This window comes from Nycticebus coucang, chromosome X (assembly GCF_027406575.1).
Source record: "Nycticebus coucang isolate mNycCou1 chromosome X, mNycCou1.pri, whole genome shotgun sequence".
Taxonomy (NCBI): domain Eukaryota; kingdom Metazoa; phylum Chordata; class Mammalia; order Primates; family Lorisidae; genus Nycticebus; species Nycticebus coucang.
In genome coordinates, this window is record NC_069804.1 from 129482256 (window position 1) to 129504317 (window position 22062).

At 40.6% G+C, this 22062-nt stretch overlaps 1 protein-coding gene across 6 annotated transcripts in view; it reads left to right on the forward strand.

Annotated features, from left to right (window-relative positions):
• Positions 1–11757, forward strand: part of DCX (doublecortin) — a 103981-nt gene extending 92224 nt beyond the window's left edge. For all 6 annotated transcript variants that reach the window (XM_053580550.1, XM_053580553.1, XM_053580554.1 and 3 more), the window contains exon 7: positions 3123–11757. In XM_053580550.1, coding sequence (XP_053436525.1) covers positions 3123–3179 — 57 coding nt within the window. In that variant the 3' untranslated portion in view covers positions 3180–11757. The remainder of the gene's footprint in view (positions 1–3122) is intronic.
• Positions 11758–22062: the final 10305 nt, after the last annotated feature.

Here is a 22062-nt window from a genome sequence, read left to right on the forward strand (position 1 = left end):
ATGTTGCAAGCTTTTGGTTAATTTCCGGAATTCTGAAAAGAAGATTTTGACAATCTTGCCACTGGTACTGCATTTATGTAGGAACAGATGGTCAGAGGGTCTTACTCCACCTTTCTGGAAGTCCAGAGTTGAAGGATACCTTTGATTATGCTCAATTTTCATTTTATTCAAGTACTTGAGAACTAAGTCCCTTCAGAGATGCAACTCCATCATATGCCACTTCACCTAGATTCAATTTTACAAGTACTTTTTTGCACTTCTTTTATTTCCTCATTGTATTTACTTGCTTCTCAGTTTTCTAAGAAATTTTTGTTTGATAGTTTAGAACAGAGATGCCAAATCCTGCCTGTGTCTTGGTTATTTTTCCATGGATTGCCCTTTGGTATAAAAAAAATGGTTTTTACATCTTCAAAGGTTTATAAAGAAACAAAAAACTCAAAGAAGAGTATGTGACAGAGAACTATATGTGACCAGCAAAAAAGCCTAAAATATTTATTACCTAGCCTTTTACAGAAAAAGTTTTCCAAACCCTGATTTACAGTGAAGAGATGGTGGGTTGGTGAGAACAGAGTCTATTTGCTATAGTTGCCTTTGGTGTGTTTTTTAAATCATTCAATATTCCTTTGATAGTCCCAGATTATAGTCTCAGAGCTGGAAGAGACTTTACAGATTATCCATTCCAAAGGCTGCATTTTACTGATGAAGAAATCAAGACTCAAAGACTTGTTCAGTGTCATAGTATTAATTAGCCAGGACAAAAACATCAGGTTTCTGAATGTACTTTACTTCTCTTTCCATTCTAAGGGCTGCTTGAAAGTTTTCCTGCTCCTTCTTTCTCAGCAAAAAAGCATTCTCGATCTTGGATAAATAAGTCCTTTTCTTCCTGATTTTCTCCCTTTTTCTGATTTCTGCTTTTTCCTCTTCCTCAAGGAGAAGCTATGTTCCATAATTTTCTTGGACAATCCTCTATTGAAGTTGTTTCCATTCTACCAAATGGGGAGCTGTCTCTTAAATAGCCAAAGAGCTGATCCTGTATTTCCTAGTTCTCTTTAGTATCTCACTGACAAGATGCATGAAAACAGTAGTTTTCAAACTGTGCTCCATTTGGGCAGGGGGAGAAGGAGGGACCTGAGTGAGACTCTGCTTGCTTCCCCCACCTCTGGTTCAACCAAAACAACTACACTTTTACCTGTTTTATGTATTGGGCTTCCATGTGAGATTTTAATTGAACAGAATGTTTAAAAGGAGAGAGGAAGAAAGAGAGAGAGATTTGAAAACCATTGATTTAGATGACTATGGATGAAGTCCAAGAGGAATCACAAAGATCTCCAAAAAAAGGTCTGGTAACAATGGGAAAAATGAGTGCCATATTATTCCCCTCGTCTTCTTAAGACACAGATAAAGCATGGGGCAGTATTGGAGCCAGAAATCCAAATTTCTCATGGGAAACAGAAACATTAGGAAATAAGTTAGAAATAGGTAGATGTGGTATGTTTTTCCAGTTACCATTTGTTCAGGACCTGGCAGTTGTCTAGGACCCTGAAATGAATCTGTAAAGGTGCAAATGTCAACCAATGGAGAAAAGATACCCTTTTCTTTTCTTTTTTTTTGCAGTTTTTTTGCCAGGCCTGGCTTTAAACCTGCCACCTCCAGTTGTGGGGCCAGCGTCCTACTCCTTTGAGCCACAGGTGCCACCCAAGAAGATATCCTTTTCTATAAACAGTTCTGGTGCAGTAAGATTTATTTCCATAGACCAAAAAGAAAAAGAAAAAAAGACAATAAGCCTTGACCTAAACCTTACATATTATGCAAAAACTAACTCAAAAATCGATTATAGGCAAATAATTCTTAGAGTACATAAAGTAAATTCTATAAAAGAAAAAACTGACAAATTAGATAAATTGAATCTTGTTACAGACCAAAGACCATGCAAAAGTATGAAAAGACCAGCTGTGTACTGGGAGAATATTTGTAACCCACATATCTAACTAAAGGATTATTTAGAGAATATAAAAATAGCTCTTAAAACTAAACAGGAAGAAAAAATTCAATTAGGAAATGAACAAAAGATATGTAGAAACATTTTACTGAGGAGGAAATACAGATATGTCAACTAAACACATGAAGAGATATTTAACATCATTAGCTAGCAGGGAAATACAAATTAAAACCATGGTGAGACATACATCGCTGGTATTGATGTATCAATAAAATGATATAACAACTTTGAAAAGCAAAAAAACAAAACAACAACAACAAAAAATCCACAGTGAGATATCACTACAAATGCACAAGAATGGCTAAAATAAAAAGTGGTGACAAACCCCAATCCTGGTGAGGATGTGGAGAAACTGAATCACTTATACTTTGTTGGAAAGAGGTGAGAATGTAAATGGCATGGCTAGTCTGGAAAACAATATGGTAGTCCTTACCAAACTAAACATACATACGTCATTTGACTCACCAATTATGATCTTGGGTATCAATTTCAGAGAAATGAAAACTTATGATCATGCAAAAACTTGAACATGAATATTTATGACAGCTTTGTTTGAAACAGCCCCAAACTGTTACTAGAATACTACTTAGAAATATAAAGGAACAAACTATTGATACATGAAACAATTTGAATGACTCTCCAGGGAATTAATGCTGAATGAAAAAGGCCACTGCCAAAAGGTTACATACTGTACAATTTCGTTCATATCACTTTCTTGAAATGTGAAAATTACAGAGATGGGAACTAGATTATGCCTTAAGGGGTGGATGTAGTTGTAAAGGGATACCACAGGAGGACTCTATGGTACTCCCCGATGGTGGGGAGTAAAGTTCTATATCTTGATTGTGGTGATGGTCACACAAAATACACATGATAAAATTGCATAGGACTACACATACATATGCACACACACAGACAAGTGGATGTAAAACTGCAAGATGTTACCATTAGGTAAAATTGAGTGGCGAATACCTTGGGTACTTCCCTTTACATTTTTCAACTTCCTGTGAATCTGTAGTTATTTCAAAAATTAGAGAAAATATTAATTAAAAAGACAAAAATAATAATTCCACAGCTCAAGATCAAGAAAAGGAAAGTTAACTCTTCTCTTCTCTTCTTACAGGACCTGTATCTGCCTCTGTCCTTGGATGACTCCGACTCACTTGGAGATTCCATGTAAAGGAGAAGAGAGTGTTCAGAGTCCAGAGTACAAATCCAAGCTTACCATTAAAGTAGAGTACTTCTGCTCAGTGTCCAACAGGGCTATTGGTGCTTTGAAATTTTTCTTTTATTGTTGTTGTTATTTTGACAAACACTTGTAATATGTTGGGTTTATTTTCCCGTGATTTCTCCTCCGGGCCACTGATCCACAGTTACCAATTCTGAGAGATAGATTGATAACCATCCTTTGGTTATCCATCCAGGGATACAAAATGTGCTGGTCCATGACCTTTATATGGAATGCTTAGGCGCCTGCATTATTTTGGCCCCGTCTCACTTTGCTCATACACTACAGTCTTCCTTCTGTAGAGTGCTGTTTACACACACAGCACTCAAAATGTTTTAAACTTTTGGGACAAAAGCTCATTGGAAGACCCAAGAATGACCAACACAAGTGCCCCTGTCTCTTGATCCCAAGGATGCTGGAGGATCCTGGGAGGACAGCAAGGCAGCTCCTCAGCCTTGCTTTCCCCTCCTGATTGAGCTCTGGTTTGTGGTCCAGCGCCAATTCCAGTTGTCAAAGGGGAGAAACACCAGCAACTCGTAATTGTGACACCAGATGCTTAGGACTCCGGTGCAGGGCTAGCTAAAATAAACTAGGCAGAATTGGGAATTACAGAAGACATTTCAGTAGAGTTTATAACGCACAGATTCCTGATCAACCTCTCCACAGGGGCAATTTGGAATCAAGAAGCAATTGATAAGAGTTTGGGGCAAGGGACTTTGTACACCCGATTTCTCTAGGAGGCTAACATACCAAGCCGTTACGTGAATTGTATGGTATCCATCTATCTCTGTTCTATTGAATGCCTTGTAAACAGCCAACACTGAAAACACTGTGAGAATTTGTTTTCAGGTATGACACCTTTCGGTCACTTTTTCTAGCAAGAAACCAATATCCTTTTTATAAAAACTCATGTCTGTATTTCAGGAGCAAACTCTTCAGGCTCCTTTTTTATAAACTGGTGATTTTTCTTTTGTCTAAAAAACACATGCAGAAAATTTACCAAAAAAAAAAAAAAAATTGCAGAAGACTAGAGTAGTTTAGAAAACACGCTGTCACTGCCAAACAGAAACCTCCGGGAGGAAACAAAATGAATAGCAGAGGCCAATTCAATAGAATCAGTTTTTGATAGCTTTTTAACAGTTACACTTACATTACTAATTTCCAGGTGGACCAGACATTCTAATTATATTTTAAAGGAAATTTTATGGCATATTTTAAGCAACTCTTTTTTATCTACAATCCTGATATTTCATACTGAAGACACGGAAACCTTTCACTTGTTTTTAACATTCGAAAGGATTTCTCTTTACTAAGGACTGATCATTTGGAATAGTTCTCAGTCTTTGAGGTACAGATTCATAACACTGCTTTTTGTCTGTAATCATAGCCCACGATGGCAAAGACAACTGAATTGAAGTGAAAGCCACGCATGCCAATTTTGTGTTTGCTTCTAGCAGATCTGAAAATGTCTTTCTTTCCTTGTAATTGTTCAGATATTTTGAAAGGGGCAGCATTCAGAGCCAACCAGCTGTTTGGCTACTGAATGACTTGCCATTATTCCTCCGCTCGGAATGGAATGAGCTTGCTCTGTGTGTGTAGGTGTGTGTATTTGCAGTTGCTTCATAATCAGAAAATACTACAGGGTATCCTGACATGGATTGGTGGCAGCTTGAGGGTATTGCTGATGTGTGCTGTGTAGGGGGGAACCCCAGCGGTGAAAGGGGTGGCTCAGATGCCCCAAGACAAGTCTAAGATGTCTTTATCTGCCAGAAACAGTTTGGGTTCAGGAGAAGTGAGATGATGGTGGGTAGCCCTGGTTTCCGGTTAAATTGGTCATTGAAGAACCCTAGATTATGAGAATCTCTTTATATGTTGACTCATTCAAAACTATTAAGAAGCCCATTTTACTCAGCCCCTATTTCTTTCTGGAAGCTCAGGGTTTTCATAGTGCCTCCCAGAACACTTCGTCGTTTATAGGGAAAAGGTGGTACATGGGATTAGGGGGTGGGAATAGAGAACAGTGAGAAACCTGTTTTTAAACTTCAGTCCAGATCCCCAAAGACTCTACCCATGAACTCTTCTCTAGATCTGTTGTAGTCCAATACCTTCATCTTAAAATGAGGAACCAAAGGCTGGTAAAAGTGCAGCCAGAGGAAGAATCTGGATTTCCTCATGCCCAGCCCCTATGTTAGCTTCCTGAGCATTTCCTTGAGTGTGGCATATATACTACTAGAAAACACCAAATAGGCATTTTTTTTTGATAATGAACTTTGAGCCAACAATCTTCTATAACAATAGTACACTTTCTGTATTTCTTGTAATCAATTATAAGAAAAGGTTTCTGTATAGCCACTTCAGGGGGGATTGGCATGGTTCAAAATTCAAGGCTCCAATTATTTTATTTTACATTGTCCCGTTTCTAAGGCAAAAAAAAATATTTTGTGTGTAACTGAGCTCCTTCACCCTGTCATTCATTTCTAATTTTACCCAATCCAGTTTTACAACTCAAGTCCCATTGTGTTAACTTCTGCACAGTCTGCAAACATGAAGTCAGCAAGCATTTGCCACCATTCTTTACACTTTTCTCTTCCTCTTAAACACACACAGATAGACACACACACACATACACACAATCTTTTGCTTGTTCCTACCTCCTGATTTTTCTTCCCTACACAAATAGATATAGGGACAAAGAAGGGGAAAAATGTATATATGGGGGCTGGGCTGAACAATTAACTTCATAAGTAGTGTTAACTAGGGGTAACGAGAGAAAAGCTCTTTTCTCTTCACCGTTTTGGAAAGGATAGCCATTAGCATGACTGCTTTGTGTCCTTATGGACTTTAGTGTTAGCCTAGATTGAATCATAGAGTTTTCTAGCTGGAAGGAACCTTAAGATCACATCATCTACTCCAAATTCCTCATGTTTCAGGCCAGGAAACAGAGACACAGAGGTAAAGTAATTTCCCTGAGGTCACACAGCTGGCTGGGGGCAGGGCTGGGATTAAAACCCACATCTCCTGGCTCTTATTCTGGGACCTTCTCCCCCTAAACAATATTGCCTTCCACTAGGCTCCCGAGATTTCTTTCCCAGCGTCATGTTGCATCTTGGAGCCATATGCCTTTGCCCTGATCTCAGTGGGAAATAAACCCAGCAACCTAACACGGGCCTTTCTCCCTGCACTCATATGGTTCCCATCCACGTGGGTTGCAGATGTCCCTGAAGAGAGGAAGGCGTTGAGGGCCAATAGGAACAATGGGGTCCCTAGCCCTGTCTATGTAACTCAGGGGAACACGCCCCATCTTGGGGAGCCCTTTGAATAGACCCCTGAGCTCCTGCCCTGTCCAGATGGAATGGAAGAAGCTAGTGGTTGGTCTTCCCAGGCTGAGGGAAATGTTTCTTCTTTCTAGAGCAGGGAAAAGAATAAAACAAGAGTAGAACAATAGCTTTGTTCATCCTGACTTTCTGAGATGGCTTTTCAGCCTTAAAAAAAAAAAAAAAAAAAAAAAAGAATATGGCCACCGTTCATTGGCAATCATTTCTTTTAAAATATGGGAACAAGACAAGCTGGAGAAAATGACCTGGTCTTCCTGTGGTTGCCCTCATCCACAATGTCCCCAAAGTCATCCTACCCTGATGAAGACAATTTCCAGGTATAAGCAAGGGGCTTTGTGACTAAAATGTACCCTGGCTGCTGTTAAACATTGGTTCTTTGTGCTTGCACCAAAATAGCAAGCTGTGTGCTCTACGCACCATACTCATCTTCTTGTGTACACGGCTCCTGTGGCCTTCCACAAAGAAACCAGAGCAACAAGGTCTGAACACGCAGTTTTCCTTGCAACAAGGCTCTTCCTGGGAACTAAAGGTTATTCATAAATTCAGTTCTAAGAGACTTCCTTCTGGACTTAACCTACTCTTCAGGTCCTCCTCTCTTCTTCCTGCCTCTCCTCTCCAATCAGAAGTGACCAAGGAAACTTAAAGTGGATGTGACGCTATCTGAAGAAGGCAAGAAGGGGTTCTAAGTCTTAGATTCTTTTTAGAATCTTAGCCCAAATCTTAGTGCTTGCCTCAGACAAATTATATCTGTGTTCCTAGTCCCTCTCCCCAATTTGATTCAAATGGCTCTTATTTTTTAGGAAAAAAACATCCCTGGGACAGGAGAACAGTCTTGTCCATGTCCCTCAAATGTGCTCCAGTACACTAGTGGGAATGTTCCCAAAGATCACCCCATCTCAGAAACATCTGCACCAAGACAAAAGCACTGGGACAGTATGGTTTGAATGACCTACTTCATGGTGGTCCAGTTGGCTATGGAAATTAAAGGCTTTGGATTTTTCTTTTCTTTCTTTCATTTAATATTTTATTAAATCATAACTATATACATTTATGGAGTACAATGTGATGATTTGATATACAATGTGGAATACTTAAACTGATTAACATACCCATCACCTTATTTATTTTTTGTGGTAAGACATTTATAATTTTAGTCTTAGTTATTTTGAAATGTATCCTTGCATTGTGCATATTAGGCGGTTGGAACTTGCCCTTGACCACATCAGGCCATTCAGATCCATGACCAGGCCACTCATATATTGCTGCCACTACATCAAGGGATTTGGCTTTTAGGTTCGGATTGTTTTCCCAAGTAACCCATCAGTTCTTTGGAGCTCATCTGGGGTGGGGGAGGGACTGGAGTCCTATGTTTGGGGATGTGGAACCCAGAGAGGGAAAAGGCTCAGGGGTGGCCCAGCCATTGATAATAAGTCAGGAGTGATCTGGGACCTCTTTAGTAGCAATGAAGCCTTGCAAATGATAAGCTTCATGAGTATGGAATTTAGAATCTGTCACACATCAGCCTCTGCCTAAGAAGAGGACCTCATATGTAGCCCCATCCACCATTCAGTGAGTCTATGCAGGTTTTCCTCTTCCTCACAGGCGTGGCCACTTAGAGCAAGGATAGTGCACTGATTCCCCATGCCTACCTTTTGGTTAAAGAGGTATCTCCAGGTTTTTTGGCTGTTGATGGCCCAGACCCAGTCTAGTACTGTTGACACTCAGTGGATTGCCCTTAGTCAGCCCCTAAATGCTATGATTATGGGCCAAGGCAACACAGGCCGTTTACTAAAAATAAATTCCCAATTTTATTCTTCCTCTGGCTAATAGATTTCACTTCTCTAGGAGATAAAAGGCCAGAAGTTCTTGTTTCACAGCAGCTAAAACACATGTGCAGGGAGGAAAATGCGTGTCTAAACCTACAGAACAATGACTCCAGCGCGTGACCTCCTTTGGGCTGGGACTAGTAGCAGTTTTCCTAGCTCCATCTATGTTCTCTTCTTAAGACTGGAAAAGTCCCTCTTCATCAGCCTTTCTGTATACCTGGGTCAAGAATATTGTGCCCCGATCCCTTCAGGAAAAGGTGCCTTCCTTCTCTGTATCCCAAACCCTGGTTCCCTGAACTTGCTTCTATCCCCAAAGGTCTAGTGTGGTCTTTACCCCCAGCCTCTTGGTGTTGCTTCCTGTTTGTTTTCTCATTAAGGATCTATGCAGCCCTCCCACTTTGGCCTAGCTAGCTGGACCCTGGTTACCATTTGACAAGACTAACTTTTTAATCCCTTAGCTTGTTGGCTTCAGCATCTTCTGAAATCAGAAACAATTTTTTCTTACCTTGGATGCCTGAGCCTAGGGCCGTATAGAGTTCCCATTGGGAGTTGAGGCATCTCCCTGCTCCTGATTAGAAAGGCAGCTTAGTTGGGAGTGTTCAGGTGGCACAACAGAAGTCACCTTGTGGAAACTAAGGGAAAGATTTGAAGCACTCGGAATTTCTCATTTCTGGGCTAATGACCTGAGGGAATCAATGGCTTGTGGTCACTCTACCTCCTGTGTATCTCTTTTTCTCTCTCCCTAGTTTCCTAGGTTTTCAGTTTATATTCTATGTCATCACTCTGTCTTTCCACTGTGCAAACATCTATCCTTTTCCCTGTGTAATTCTCTCTCTTTCTCTTTTTTTTTCTGCCTCCTGTCTAGGTGTTGGGCATATGCCTCTTCTTAGCCTGTGATTTGCCTTAGCATCAATGAGAAGTCATTTCCCAATTTAATCAGACCTGGTCCTACTCTAGTCCAGTCAGAAGTGTGTTGGGGGGACTCAACCTGATCCTGGCCCTTTCTTCTCCACTTTCAGTCTTAATCCCCCTCAGCAGATCCTCACAAGTGGTTTCCTTACAGCTCATGTATCATTAGGTCTTTGCCTTCCAAGCACTGTACAGAATATGTTGTGGTTCCTTTTTAGTCTGCCATTTGGTGGAGTGGTGAGGCATACTCCGAGAAATAATCAGCTGAACAGAAAAATCCATTCATGGATTCATATCAGCTAAATACCGTTGGTTTTGCTTAATTTGCTCATAGTTTTAAAAGCTGCAATATAATATAATGAGAGACCACAGGTCATTTCTTTTGTCATTTTGTTTGTCTGAGTGGGGAGGGGGCAGTAATTGTATAAAGTTTTACCATTACACATTCAACTCTCTGTAATGACCTTGTTTGGGGCTTGCTAACTATTGAGTGGTTTTAGCTAAACTGGTAGGCAGTTGGGATTGATTTAAATTAATAGGGCGTTTTACAAATCCATACTAGAAAAACAAACATTCACTTAATTGAAATGTATTTTTCGTTCTATTGCTAGATTCACCTAAACATTTACTTTTGACACCAACTGTTCGTGATCCTAAGAGTATTTAGTGGGCTGAAAAAAGCCATCTTGTAGGTGCTAATTCATTCAACAGAGTGCACAGCCCTTGGGAATATCACTGCTTGGCAATACCATATGCAATGCCATAATTTCCAATGACTTTCCTTTTTAAGTTCTTTTATAGGGGTTTGAGCAAGTAAGATTATGCCAAAATGTCTCCAGTATATGGTCCTGTAATATATTGCAGCTTGAAGCCAATGATCCCTTATGACTTGTACACAACTAATGCATGTTTTGATTGAATTTTGCATTTCCCATGTGTGGTAAGTTCTTTAAAACATTTTGGGTCACTTTTTTGTGCCATTAAACTTGTACAGAAAATGCTTTTATGGCCATTTTCAAAGGGAGAAAGTTTAAAATGGAAACAGCCCACCCTTTCTGCCCTATAGCTGTAGTTAGACTTGAGTAACTGTAGCAAAACAGCTGTTAATTGGTGGTTGTAGTATTAGAGGCGTTAGCTTGCTAGTGACTAGCTTTGGAGAGTAAATGCATGGTATTGTACATCACATTTCTTAAATAACTCATTTTAACCTCTGAAAAGAATATATTCTTCTTTGTGGTTCCTCTTCCCACCCCACCTTGCCCTCTCCCTCTCCCTGCTCCCAGGTGTCTTATACTTGTAAATAACTGATTTGAGGGCCAATAATTCTTGCCAAGTAAAGTCAGCAAAGAACAAACAAACCAAAAAGTGGGAAAAGGGCATTTCTCAAGAGTCTCTCCATAGTTATTGACAGGCTCGGTGCCTGTGGCTCAAGCAGCTAAGGCGCCAGCCACATACACCTGAGCTGGCAGGTTTGAATCCAGCCCGGGCCCACCAAGCAACAATGACGGCTGCAATAAAAACAAACAAACAAACAAACAAAACATAGCCGGGTGTTGTGGCGGGCGCCTGTAGTCCCAGCTCCTTGGGAGGCTGAGGCAGGAGAACCGCTTGAGCCCAGGAGTTGGAGGTTGCTGTGAGCTGTGATGTCACAGCACTCTATACCCAGGGCCACAGCTTGGGCTCTGTCTCAAAAAAAAAAAAATAGTGACCATTTCTCAAGAAACGGCATTGTGATCAAAGACTCAACTCCTCTTCTTATAAAAATCAGTGGCAAATGGGAAATATCTTTGGCCATTTGATTACATTATAGAATTGAATCATTCTCACACTCATATATGACCCAAAGAAAGTAGACAATAGTGTCCCTTATTCCTGCAGTGGTTTTGAGGTATGTAGAGACTTCAGAAGGCTCTGCTTAACCAATGGCCAATAATTTTTTGAAGAAGAAGAAAACAGAGGAATGCAACAGATATGTAGGGAGTTTAGTCACCCTTTTAGAATAGTCATAGCCAGAAAAAACAAGGACATGCATTTATTTGCATTGCTGTCAGCAACCCAGGCAATGCCTAGCCCACTCTTAGACTGTGATTCAAAAGCAGTATTGCAAGAAGGCATCCTCCTTTTTGGTTTGTGGTTCCCACCTAGACTGGTAGGTTTGGTGAGGCCCATGTAAACCAGCTGGAGCAGACCCTTTTCATCTCCCTCCCCCTTCTGCCACAATTCAATGAGGGCTTTCTTGGGTCAGAGGACTTCAAGGTCATCTAGAGAAGTTCCCTGTGTGTATAAGGCGTTGTGAACTGTGAATGCTACGTATTCTCAGCATTCAATACTGGGCAGCCAAAGAGCTGCTCTTGCAATCATTTTGGCTCTCAAGCTCTGTTCTTCATTGCATTCTCATTTCCGTGTACATTTGCAAGATGTGTGTAATGTCATTTTCCAAAATAAAATTTGATTTCAATATTTCTGGCTGATGCTCTTTTCTTTTGACCGTTCACCCAATAGTCATATAACCAGCAAATGTCTCAGCTGGCAAAAAACGTAGTCACTATTTTGTCCAACCCCTTAATTTTATAGATGAGGAAGCTGAGGATCAATGTATAATGGAAACACCAGAATTACCGGCACAACACATTTACAACATATCTCAGGTCTCCCACTGGGGTTGAACAGGAGTAAAATGATCTCTTTTTGTGTATAAGATAATTTGGTCAAGGTCAACTGGTATCATGAGACTAGGTGGTCACTTCTAGTACGATGTTCTCAGAGTCCACGGAAGGGACTCCATGCTCCTCAAAAATATTTCTACCTGCTTCCTGAAATTCCTTTAACAGTGTAGCCATTCTTCCTCAATAGGCTGATGGTGCAGTTAATCTCTGGGAACAGATAGATAACTTATTCACCCTCAGGCATAAATGACTAATGAAATATTTTTCTTAGATCAGGTTTCAATGGGATTGAGAACACAAAACGCTGGGCTTGGGAAGAAGCTGATGGAGAGGGAGGGAGGAAAGGTCACAGGAAGAGGAGGCTGAGATCTTAGCAAACAGTCTGACCAACCTCACAATTACATGACCTGTATTTGGAGAAGCGAAGATGCCAGCATCCCCTAAGGCACTCCCAAGGACTGAGATGATTTAGGAATTCTTCCTTTATACAGTCTTTTTTTACCTGGTCCCATGATCATCACTGTGGTGGACACAGAAGATGGAAATGAAACTTCTTGGTATTCTGATCCAAAGAAAACGTAGATATGAAAACTTGAGCGGCTAAGCCTTTGGCTGCAATCTTCGTCCCCACTACCATCAGGTCCTTCTGGTTCCTGATTTCTCATAATGTCGCTTTCATCCACGTTGGTCTACCCGGTGTGCCCTGCAAATACAATCTTTCTAAAAGATTATTTTGGTCAAAACAGGACAAATACTGTATGATTCCACTCACATGAAGTATGTAAATAGTCAAAATCATAGAAACAGAAAGCAGAAAGGTGGTTACCAAGGTCTTGGGGAGGGAAGTGAGAAGATTAGGGGTTAGTGGATATAAAGCTTTAGTGTTCCAGGATGAAAAAGTTTTAGAGATCTGTTGCCCAGCAATGTGAATACACTTGACACCACTGAACTGTGCACTTAAAATGATGGAGACAGAAAATTTAATTCTATGTGTTTTTTTAATCACAATAAAAATTATTTTGTCTTATTTCTCTGATCAAGAACCTATGATAATTGTCGCTATTAGATCAAGTCCAACTCCACTTCCTCGTTTTTATTAAGACATCTCAGGAGCACTAACTACGTCTGGGGTACCTTGCCAATTGCAGGGCCTTGAACCTAGACCTCCAAGGAGTTCCAGCCTCATAGAGACAGACTTATAAATAAATTATTGTAGTGCAAAGGAACAAGATCTATGGGCACACCAGTGATGAGACAATGAATGTTCCAAGATAAAGGACAGGAAAACTTGATGGAACTAGAAGTATTTCAAAACAGATTAAGAGCTTTCCAGATGGGCAGGGAGCATTCTAAACAGGGGGAATAACATGGGAAATGGCAGAAAAATCAAGACTCTTTCTAAGAACTGATAATTACCTGAGGGGGTAAGGTTATAGACCCAGTACACGGGGTTCTGGGAGGAAAATACGATGATACAAGTGTAGTAGTCTGGAAATTATACTTTGGGTGGTTTCCAAATGCTGGTACAGCAACCAATGATGGTCTGTAATAAAATTTTCACCAGATTCTGGTGGAAAGAGAAAATAGCATCACGATAGCTTACTGCAACCTCAAACCCCTGGACTAAAGTAATTTTCTTGCTTCAGCCTTGGCAGTAGCTGGGACAAAAGGTGCTTGCCACCACGCTCAGCTAATTTTTCTTTTCTTTTTTTATTATTAAATCATAGCTGTGTACATTAATGCGATCATGGGGCACCATACACTGGTTTTATAGACCGTTTGACACATTTTCATAACACTGGTTAACATAGCCTTCCTGGCATGTTCTTAGTTACTGTGTTAAGACATTTATATTCTACATTTACTAAGTTTCACATATACCCTTGTAAGATGCACCGCAGGTATAATCCCACCAATCACCCTCCCTCTGCCCATCCTCCCCCTCCCTCCCCTCCTTCACCTCCCTCTCCCCCTTCCCCTTATTCTTAGGTTTAACTGGGTTATAGCTTTTTTTTTTAATTTTTATAATTTTTTTCTTTTTGCTTATTTATTTATTTTTATTAAATCATAGCTGTGGACATTAATGGGGCACCATACACTGGTTTTATAGACCGTTTGACACATTTTCATCACACTGGTTAACATAGCCTTCCTGGCATTTTCTTAGTTACTGTGTTAAGACATTTACATTCTACATTTACTAAGTTTCACATATACCCTTGTAAGATACACCACAGGTATAATCCCACCAATCATCCTCCCTCCACCTACCTCCCCCCTCCCTCCCCTCCTTTTCCCCCTTCCCCCTATTCTTAGGTTATAACTGGGTTATAGCTTTCATGTGAAAGCCATAAATTAGTTTCATAGTAGGGCTGAGTATATTGGATACTTTTTCATCCATTCTTGAGATACTTTACTAAGAAGAATATGTTCCAGCTCCATCCACGTAAACATGAAAGAGGTAAAGTCTCCATCTTTCTTTAAGGCTGCATAATATTCCATGGTGTACATATACCACAATTTATTAATCCACTCGTGGATCAGTAGGCACTTGGGCTTTTTCCATGACTTAGCAATTGTGAATTGGGCTGCAATAAACATTCTGGTGCAAATATCTTTGTTGTAATGTGATTTTTGGTCTTCTGGGTATATACCTAGTAGAGGAATTATAGGATTGAATGGCAGATCTATTTTTAGATCTCTAAGTGTTCTCCAAACATCTTTCCAAAAGGAATGTATTAATTTGCATTCCCACCAGCAGTGCAAAAGTGTTCCCTTTTCTCCACATGCCAACATCTCTGGTCTTGGGATTTTGTGATATGGGCTAATCTTACTGGAGTTAGATGGTATCTCAAGGTATTTTTGATTTGCATTTCTCTGATGATTAAAGATGATGAGAATTTTTTCGTATGTCTGAAGGCTGTGCACCTGTCTTCCTCAGAGAAGTTTCTCTTCAAGTCCCTTGCCCAACCTGCGATGGGATCACTTGTTCTTCTCTTGCTTATACATTTGAGTTCTCTGTGGATTCTGGTTATTAAACCTTTGTTAGAGACATAATGTGCAAATATCTTCTCCCATTCTGTAGGCTGTTTGCTTGCTTTACTTACTGTGTTCTTGGCTGTGCAGAAACTTTTTAGTTTGATCAGGTCCCAGTAGTGTGTTTTTGAAGCTGCTTCAATTGCCCGGGGGTCCTCCTCATAAAATACTCGTGCAGACCAATTTCTTCAAGGGTTTTCCCTGCACTCTCTTCTAGTATTTTTACAGTTCCTTGTGTTAAGTTTAAATCTTTAATCCAGTGAGAGTCTATCTTAGTTAATGGTGAAAGGTGTAGGTCCTGTTTCAGTCTTCTACAGGTTGCCAGCCAGTTCACCCTGCACCATTTGTTAAATAGGGAATCTTTTCCCCACTGAATGTTTTTAATTGGCTTGTCAATGATCAAATAACAGTAAGTAGCTGGATTCATCTCTTGGTTCTCTATTCTGTTCCAGACATCTACTTCTCTGTTTTTGTGCCAGTACCATGCTGTTTTGATCGCTATCAATTTATAGTATAGTCTGAGGTCTGGTAGCGTGATTCCTCCTGCTTTGTTTTTATTTCTGAGTAATGTCTTGGCTATTTGAGGTTTTTTCTAATTCCATATAAAATGAAGTAATATTTTTTCAAGATCTTTAAAGTATGACAGTGGAGCTTTAATAGGGATTGCATTAAAATTGTATATTGCTTTGGGTAGTGTGGAAATTTTAACAACGTTGGTTCTTCCCAGCCATGAGCATGGTATGTTATTCCATTTGTTAACATTTTCAGCTATTTCTTTTCTTAGAATTTCATAGTTCTCTCTTTTAATTTTTTTTTGTAGAGACAGAGTCTCACTGTACCGCCCTCAGGTAGAGTGCCGTGGCGTCACACGGCTCACAGCAACCTCTAACTCTTGGGCTTATGCGATTCTCTTGCCTCAGCCTCCCAAGCAGCTGGGACTACAGGTACCCGCCACAACGCCCGGCTATTTTTTTGTTGCAGTTTGGCCGGGGCTGGGTTTGAACCCGCCACCCTCGGCACATGGGGCCGGCGACCCACTCACTGAGCCACAGGCGCCACCCTCATAGTTCTCTTTATAGAGATCTTTCACATCCGTTGTTAGATAAACTCCCAAATATTTCATCTTCTTTGGCACTACTGTGAATGGAATAGAGTCCTTAACAGTTTTTTTCAGCTTGACTATTGTTCGTATATATAAAGGCTACCAATTTATGAATGTTGATTTTGTAACCTGAGACACTGCTGTATTCCTTGATCACTTCTAAGAGTTTTGTAGTAGAATCCCTGGTGTTTTCCAGATATACAATCATATCATCTGCAAAGAGCAAAAGTTTGATCTCTTCTGACCCTATATGGATACCCTTGATCGCCTTTTCTTCCCTAATTGCGGTGGCTAAAACTTCCATTACAATGTTAAAGAGCAATGGAGACAATGGGCAGCCTTGTCTGGTTCCTGATCTGAGTGGAAATGATTTCAATTTAACTTCATTGAATATGATATTGGCTGTGGGTTTGCTGTAGATGGCCTCTATCAGTTTAAGAAATGTCCCTTCTATACCAATTTTCTTAAGTGTTCTGATCATGAAGGGATGCTGGATATTATCAAAAGCTTTTTCTGCATAAATTGAGAGAATCATATGGTCTTTGTTTTTTAATTTGTTTATGTGCTGAATTATACTTATAGATTTACGTGTATTGAACCAGCCTTGAGACCCTGGGATAAAACCGACTTGGTCATGATGTATAATTTGTTTGATGTGTTGCTGGATTCTGTTTGTTAGGATCTTGTTGAATATTTTTGCATCTATATTCATTAGTGATATTGGTCTATAATTTTCTTATCTTGTTGGGTCTTTTCCTGGTTTAGGGATCAGGGTGATGTTTGCTTCATAGAACGTGTTGGGTAGTCTTCCTTCTTTTTCTACATTTTGGAACAGGTTGAGTAATATAGGTACTAATTCCTCTTTAAAGGTTTGGTAGAATTCTGATGTGAAGCCATCTGGTCCCGGGCTTTTCTTTTTAGGGAGGTTTTGTATGGTCGATGCTATTTCAGAACTTGATATTGGCCTGTTCAACACTTCCACTTGCTTCTGGCTAAGTCTTGGAAGGTGACATGCTTTCAAGTATTGGTCAATTTCCTTTAGATTTTCATATTTCTGAGAATAAAGTTTCTTGTAATATTCATTAAGGATTTTTTGAATTTCTGAGGAGTCTGTTATTTTGTCTTTGTCATTTCTGATTGATGAGATTAGAGATTTTACTCTTTTTTTTTCCTGGTTAGGTTAGCCAAAGTTTTATCTATTTTATTGACCTTTTCAAAAAACCAGCTTTTTGATTTATTGATCTGTTGTATAATTCTTTTGTTTTCAATTTCATTTAATTGTACTCTAATTTTGGTTATTTCTTTTCTTCTACTGGGTTTGGGGTTGGAATGTTCTTCCTTTTCCAGTTGCTTGAGATGTCCCATTAAGTTGTTAACTTCCTCTCTTTCCGTTCTCTTGAGGAAGGCTTGCAACGTTATAAATTTCCCTCTTAGAACTGCCTTTGCGGTGTCCCAGAGGTTCTGATAGTTCATGTCTTCATTGTCATTTTGTTCCAAAAAATTGGCGATTTCTTTCTTAATCTCATCTTTGACCCAGCTATCATTCAGCATAAGGTTATTTAACTTTCATGTTTTTATATGAGTATGCAGATTCCTGTTGTTACTCAGCTCAACTTTTATTCCATGGTGGTCTGAGAAGATGCATGGAATAATTTCTATTCCTTTAAATTTACTGAGGTTAGACTTGTGACCTAAGATGTGATCGATTTTGGAGTATGTTCCGTGGGCTGATGAGAAGTATGTGTATTCAGTTTTGTTGGGATGAAATGTTCTGTAGATGTCTGCTAAATCCAAATGTTGGATGGTTAGGTTTAAATCTAAAATTTCTTTGCTCAGCTTCTTGTTGGAGGATAGATCCAACACTGCCAAAGGAGTGTTGAAATCTCTGACTATTATGGAGCTGGAGGAAATCAAGTTGCTCATGTCTGTTAGAGTTTCTCTTATAAATTGAGGTGCATTCTGGTTGGGTGCATAGATATTAATAATTGAAATCTCATCATATTGAGTATTACCCTTAACAAATATGAAGTGACCATTCTTATCCTTCTTTACTTTTGTTGGGTTAAAGCCTATTGTGTCTGCAAATAGCATTGCAACACCTGCTTTTTTCTGATTACCATTTGCCTGAAATATGGACGGCCATCCTTTCACCCTGAGTTTATATTTATCTTTTAAGGTAAGATGTGACTCTTATATGCAGGAAATATCTGGCCTGAGTTTTTGTATCCAGTCAGCTAACCTGTGCCTCTTTAGAGGACAGTTTAAGCCCTTCACATTAATTGAGAATATTGATAAGTCTGGTAACATTTTGGGTATCGAGTTTTTCAAACATCCAGTGGACATTTTTAATCCTTTCACCACTGTGGAAGTTGGAGTTTGATCAAAAGTTTCTGAGTGAGTTTATTTTTGTGGTAGAGGATTGGGCTGGTCATTATGGAGGATAGGTCTGAGAATATCCTGAAGAGCTGGTTTGGTTATGGCAAAATTCTTCAACATATGAATGTCATTAAAGTATTTAATTTCTCCATCATAAATGAAACTCAGTTTAGCTGGATACAGGATCCAGGGTTGAAAGTTATTTTGCTTTAGGAGTTTAGAAGTCAATGACCAGCCTCTTCTGGCTTGAAAAGTTTCAGCAGAGAGATCTGCAGTCATTCTAGTATTCTTCCCTTTGTAGGTAATGGATTTCTTACATCTGGCTGCTTTGAGAATTTTCTCCTTCATATTAACTTTAGTGAAGTTAATTATGATATACCTGGAGGATTTCTTATTCAGGATGAATCATGCTGGGGTTCTGAAATTGTCTACTGTCTGAATTTCAGAAGCTCTTGGCATGTCTGGAAAATTCTCTTTCATAATTTCCTGGAGAAGGGCCTCTGTGCCTTGTGAGACCACTTCATCACTTTCAGGGATTCCAATGAGGCAGATATTAGCCTTCTTGGAATTATCCCAGAGCTCTCTGAGAGAATGATCCGTTATTGCTCTCCATTTCTCTTCCTCTTTGAGAGTCTGGGAGTGTTCAAAGGCTTTATCTTCAATGTCAGAAATCCTTTCTTCTGCTTGCTCCACTCTGTTACTGAGGGATTCTACTGTATTTTTCAGATCTTTGAGGGCTGCAAATTCTTGCTTCAGTGCATCAAAATCTTTGGTGGTTTTGTCTTTAAATTCATTAAATTCTTGAGACAACTTTTGAATGTCTCCTCGAATTTCTAATTCCAAATTTTCCTCCATTCTATTACTCTTGTTTGCAATGCAAATTCTGAATTTTGTTTCTGACATCTCGGGCAGCTGTTTATGAATGGGATCTTCAGTTACATCTGCCATATCTTTCCTTGGGGGCTTGATCTAGTCTGGTTATTCATGTTACCAGAGTTTTTTCCCTGATTCCACCCCATGATTGGTTTTACACCATTTGATTTTTCCCCTGGAGTTTTGTCAAGTACCCGTACATTGCTATGGCCTAAGAAACTGGGGACCTGTTTTGTGTGGTGGGGCTAAGTGGTTCTGTTTTGTTTTCAGCTGGTCTCTGTTCAACCCTAGTGAAACAGCTACTCTGGGTTGAAGTCTCAGCTGTGGAGAAATAGGATCAATTATGTCACCCCACCCCCCCACAGGCAACAATTGGAAGAGGAAAATCAAACATTCCTACAACCACACACCCAGGGCACCACTTGAATAGTCCTTGAGCAATTGGTTTAGTTCAAAAGGTCCAAATCAATTGTCTCAGTCAGCACCTGTCTCCGGTGGGAGAGTTTAAAAGGTCTCTGGCAAATGGATTGCAGGGGTCTGGTGACAACTCAGATATGGCTTGTTCCAGTGCTCCGTGGAGTCAGGAGGACCCACCCAGCAAATAGAATTAGTCTGGGAAGGTTGATGCCTCCTTCCCCACATTGCACCTCTGTCACACCCAGTCACTGATAGCCCCGCAGGGCTGTGACCCAGTTGGCTGTAGTGAACAGATACTCCAGGGGTTTGTACCTGCCTGAATCACAAGGAAATCTATTTCTGCTCAGCCAGGCCGCTGCAGTCTGCCTCTATCTAGCAGGGGGTGGTGAGGCCTGACAACCTCTGGAGCTTGATGTTGGCTGGGGGGTGTCACTCATTTCAAGCCTTGCCCCAATTAATGTTACTGACAGAACAGAACAGAACAACTTTGCGGGAATTTGTTTCTGTCCCTGCTAAATTCCCCTGCAGAAGAGAAGCTGTTTTGAGTTCCCAGAGCCTGTGCCTCAGGCCCTGTCTTTGCTCCTGCAGGTTTTTATTTCATTCACTGTCAGTTCTAGCCTCCTGCCTTCCTTAGTCTATAGGCTGAAGATCCCCTGAGGGCCGGGTGCATCTTAGGCTCAGTAAAGTGGTCCTCTTTGTCAGCCCCGCCCTGGGAACTTACTGGCTCTGCATGTGTGTTTTTAGTCCCAGCACTCCACCCAGGCCGGCACCGCCTCAGGTGAACCCTTTACTCACAGGGCCTGCATTTCTGTCCTAGATCTGTTCCATGGTGGTTGCCACCTGAGAGGATGCCTGGCCTCCTCTGGTTGCCCAGGGAGACGGGGGTGTGGCTTCGGAATATCCAGGAGTGAGCCCTATTGTTGCCAAAAAACAGCTGCTGCTCTGTGCCTCAGTGCAGCGCCACTATGGTGTGGTTCCCTCTCAGCCAACTGTCCTCTCCTCACTCCCATGACACAGAATCAGCACTGACCTGCTCTAGGCCCTGCCCACACCCCTCGAGAAATCACCCAATAATCTGGATTCCTGGGGGACAGGCCTCCAGACCTCAGAGTGAGAGTAGAGGGGAGTGCTGGGAGCTCAGAATTGCAGGTAGAGAATATATACAGTTCTATACAGTTTTATGCCTGGTAGGAGAATGCCGTGACACCCTAGTAGGGGAGGTAGGTCCAGTTTTTAGAGGGTCTCTCCTGTGGAGTGTAGTGGGAGGATTTTTGAACTCTGCTTGTTTGTTTGTGGGGCACTCCGAGCCGTTCTCATGGGGGAGGGGACTCTCGTCAGCTTAGTGATGGATTTTGTACCTTTTGTTTGTATCCTTGGGGTCTCAGCTCACCTCAGTGGGCTTGATGTGCATTCTTCAACCTTCTCTCTTGGTGCAGCTCTAATCCACCAGGTTACTTGCTAAATTTCTGTCCTTTAACTCTCCCTCTGGACGGGAGCCTCTGTGGAAAGCTGGCTTCAGTCAGTCATCTTGTCTCTGCCTCAGCCAATTTTTCTATTTTGGATAGAGACAGAATCTTACTATTGCCTAGTTTGCTCTCAAACCCCTGGCCTTAAGTGATCCTCTCACCTCAGCCTCCCCAAGTGCGAGGACTGTAAGCATAAGCCACTACATTGGGCCCCTTTACTTTTGAAATTCTGATAATCTATGAAGTCTATATGTTTAGCAAGCACTGGTTTAGACTAAAAGAAATGGGGAAATGGATAATCCAGTATGGGTTGACTTGTAAGAATGAAGATGTTTGGTATTGGAAGAAAGTTCTTGCTAAAATCAAAACTACTTTGAGATATCATCTAACTCCAGTAAGATCAGCCCATATCACAAAATCCCAAGACCAGAGATGTTGGCGTGGATGTGGAGAAAAGGGAATACTTCTGCACTGCTGGTGGGAATGCAAATTAATACATTCCTTTTGGAAAGATGTTTGGAGAACACTTAGTGATCTAAAAATAGCGCTGCCATTCAATCCTATAATTCCTCTACTAGGTATATATGCAGAAGACCAAAAATCACATTATAACAAAGATATTTGTACCAGAATGTTTATTGCAGCCCAATTCACAATTGCTAAGTCATGGAAAAAGCCCAAGTGCCCATCGATCCACAAATGGATTAATAAATTGTGGTATGTGTACACCATGGAGTATTATGCAGCCTTAAAGAAAGGTGGAGACTTTACCTCTTTCATATTCACATGGATGGAGCTGGAACATATTCTTCTTAGTAAAGTATCTCAA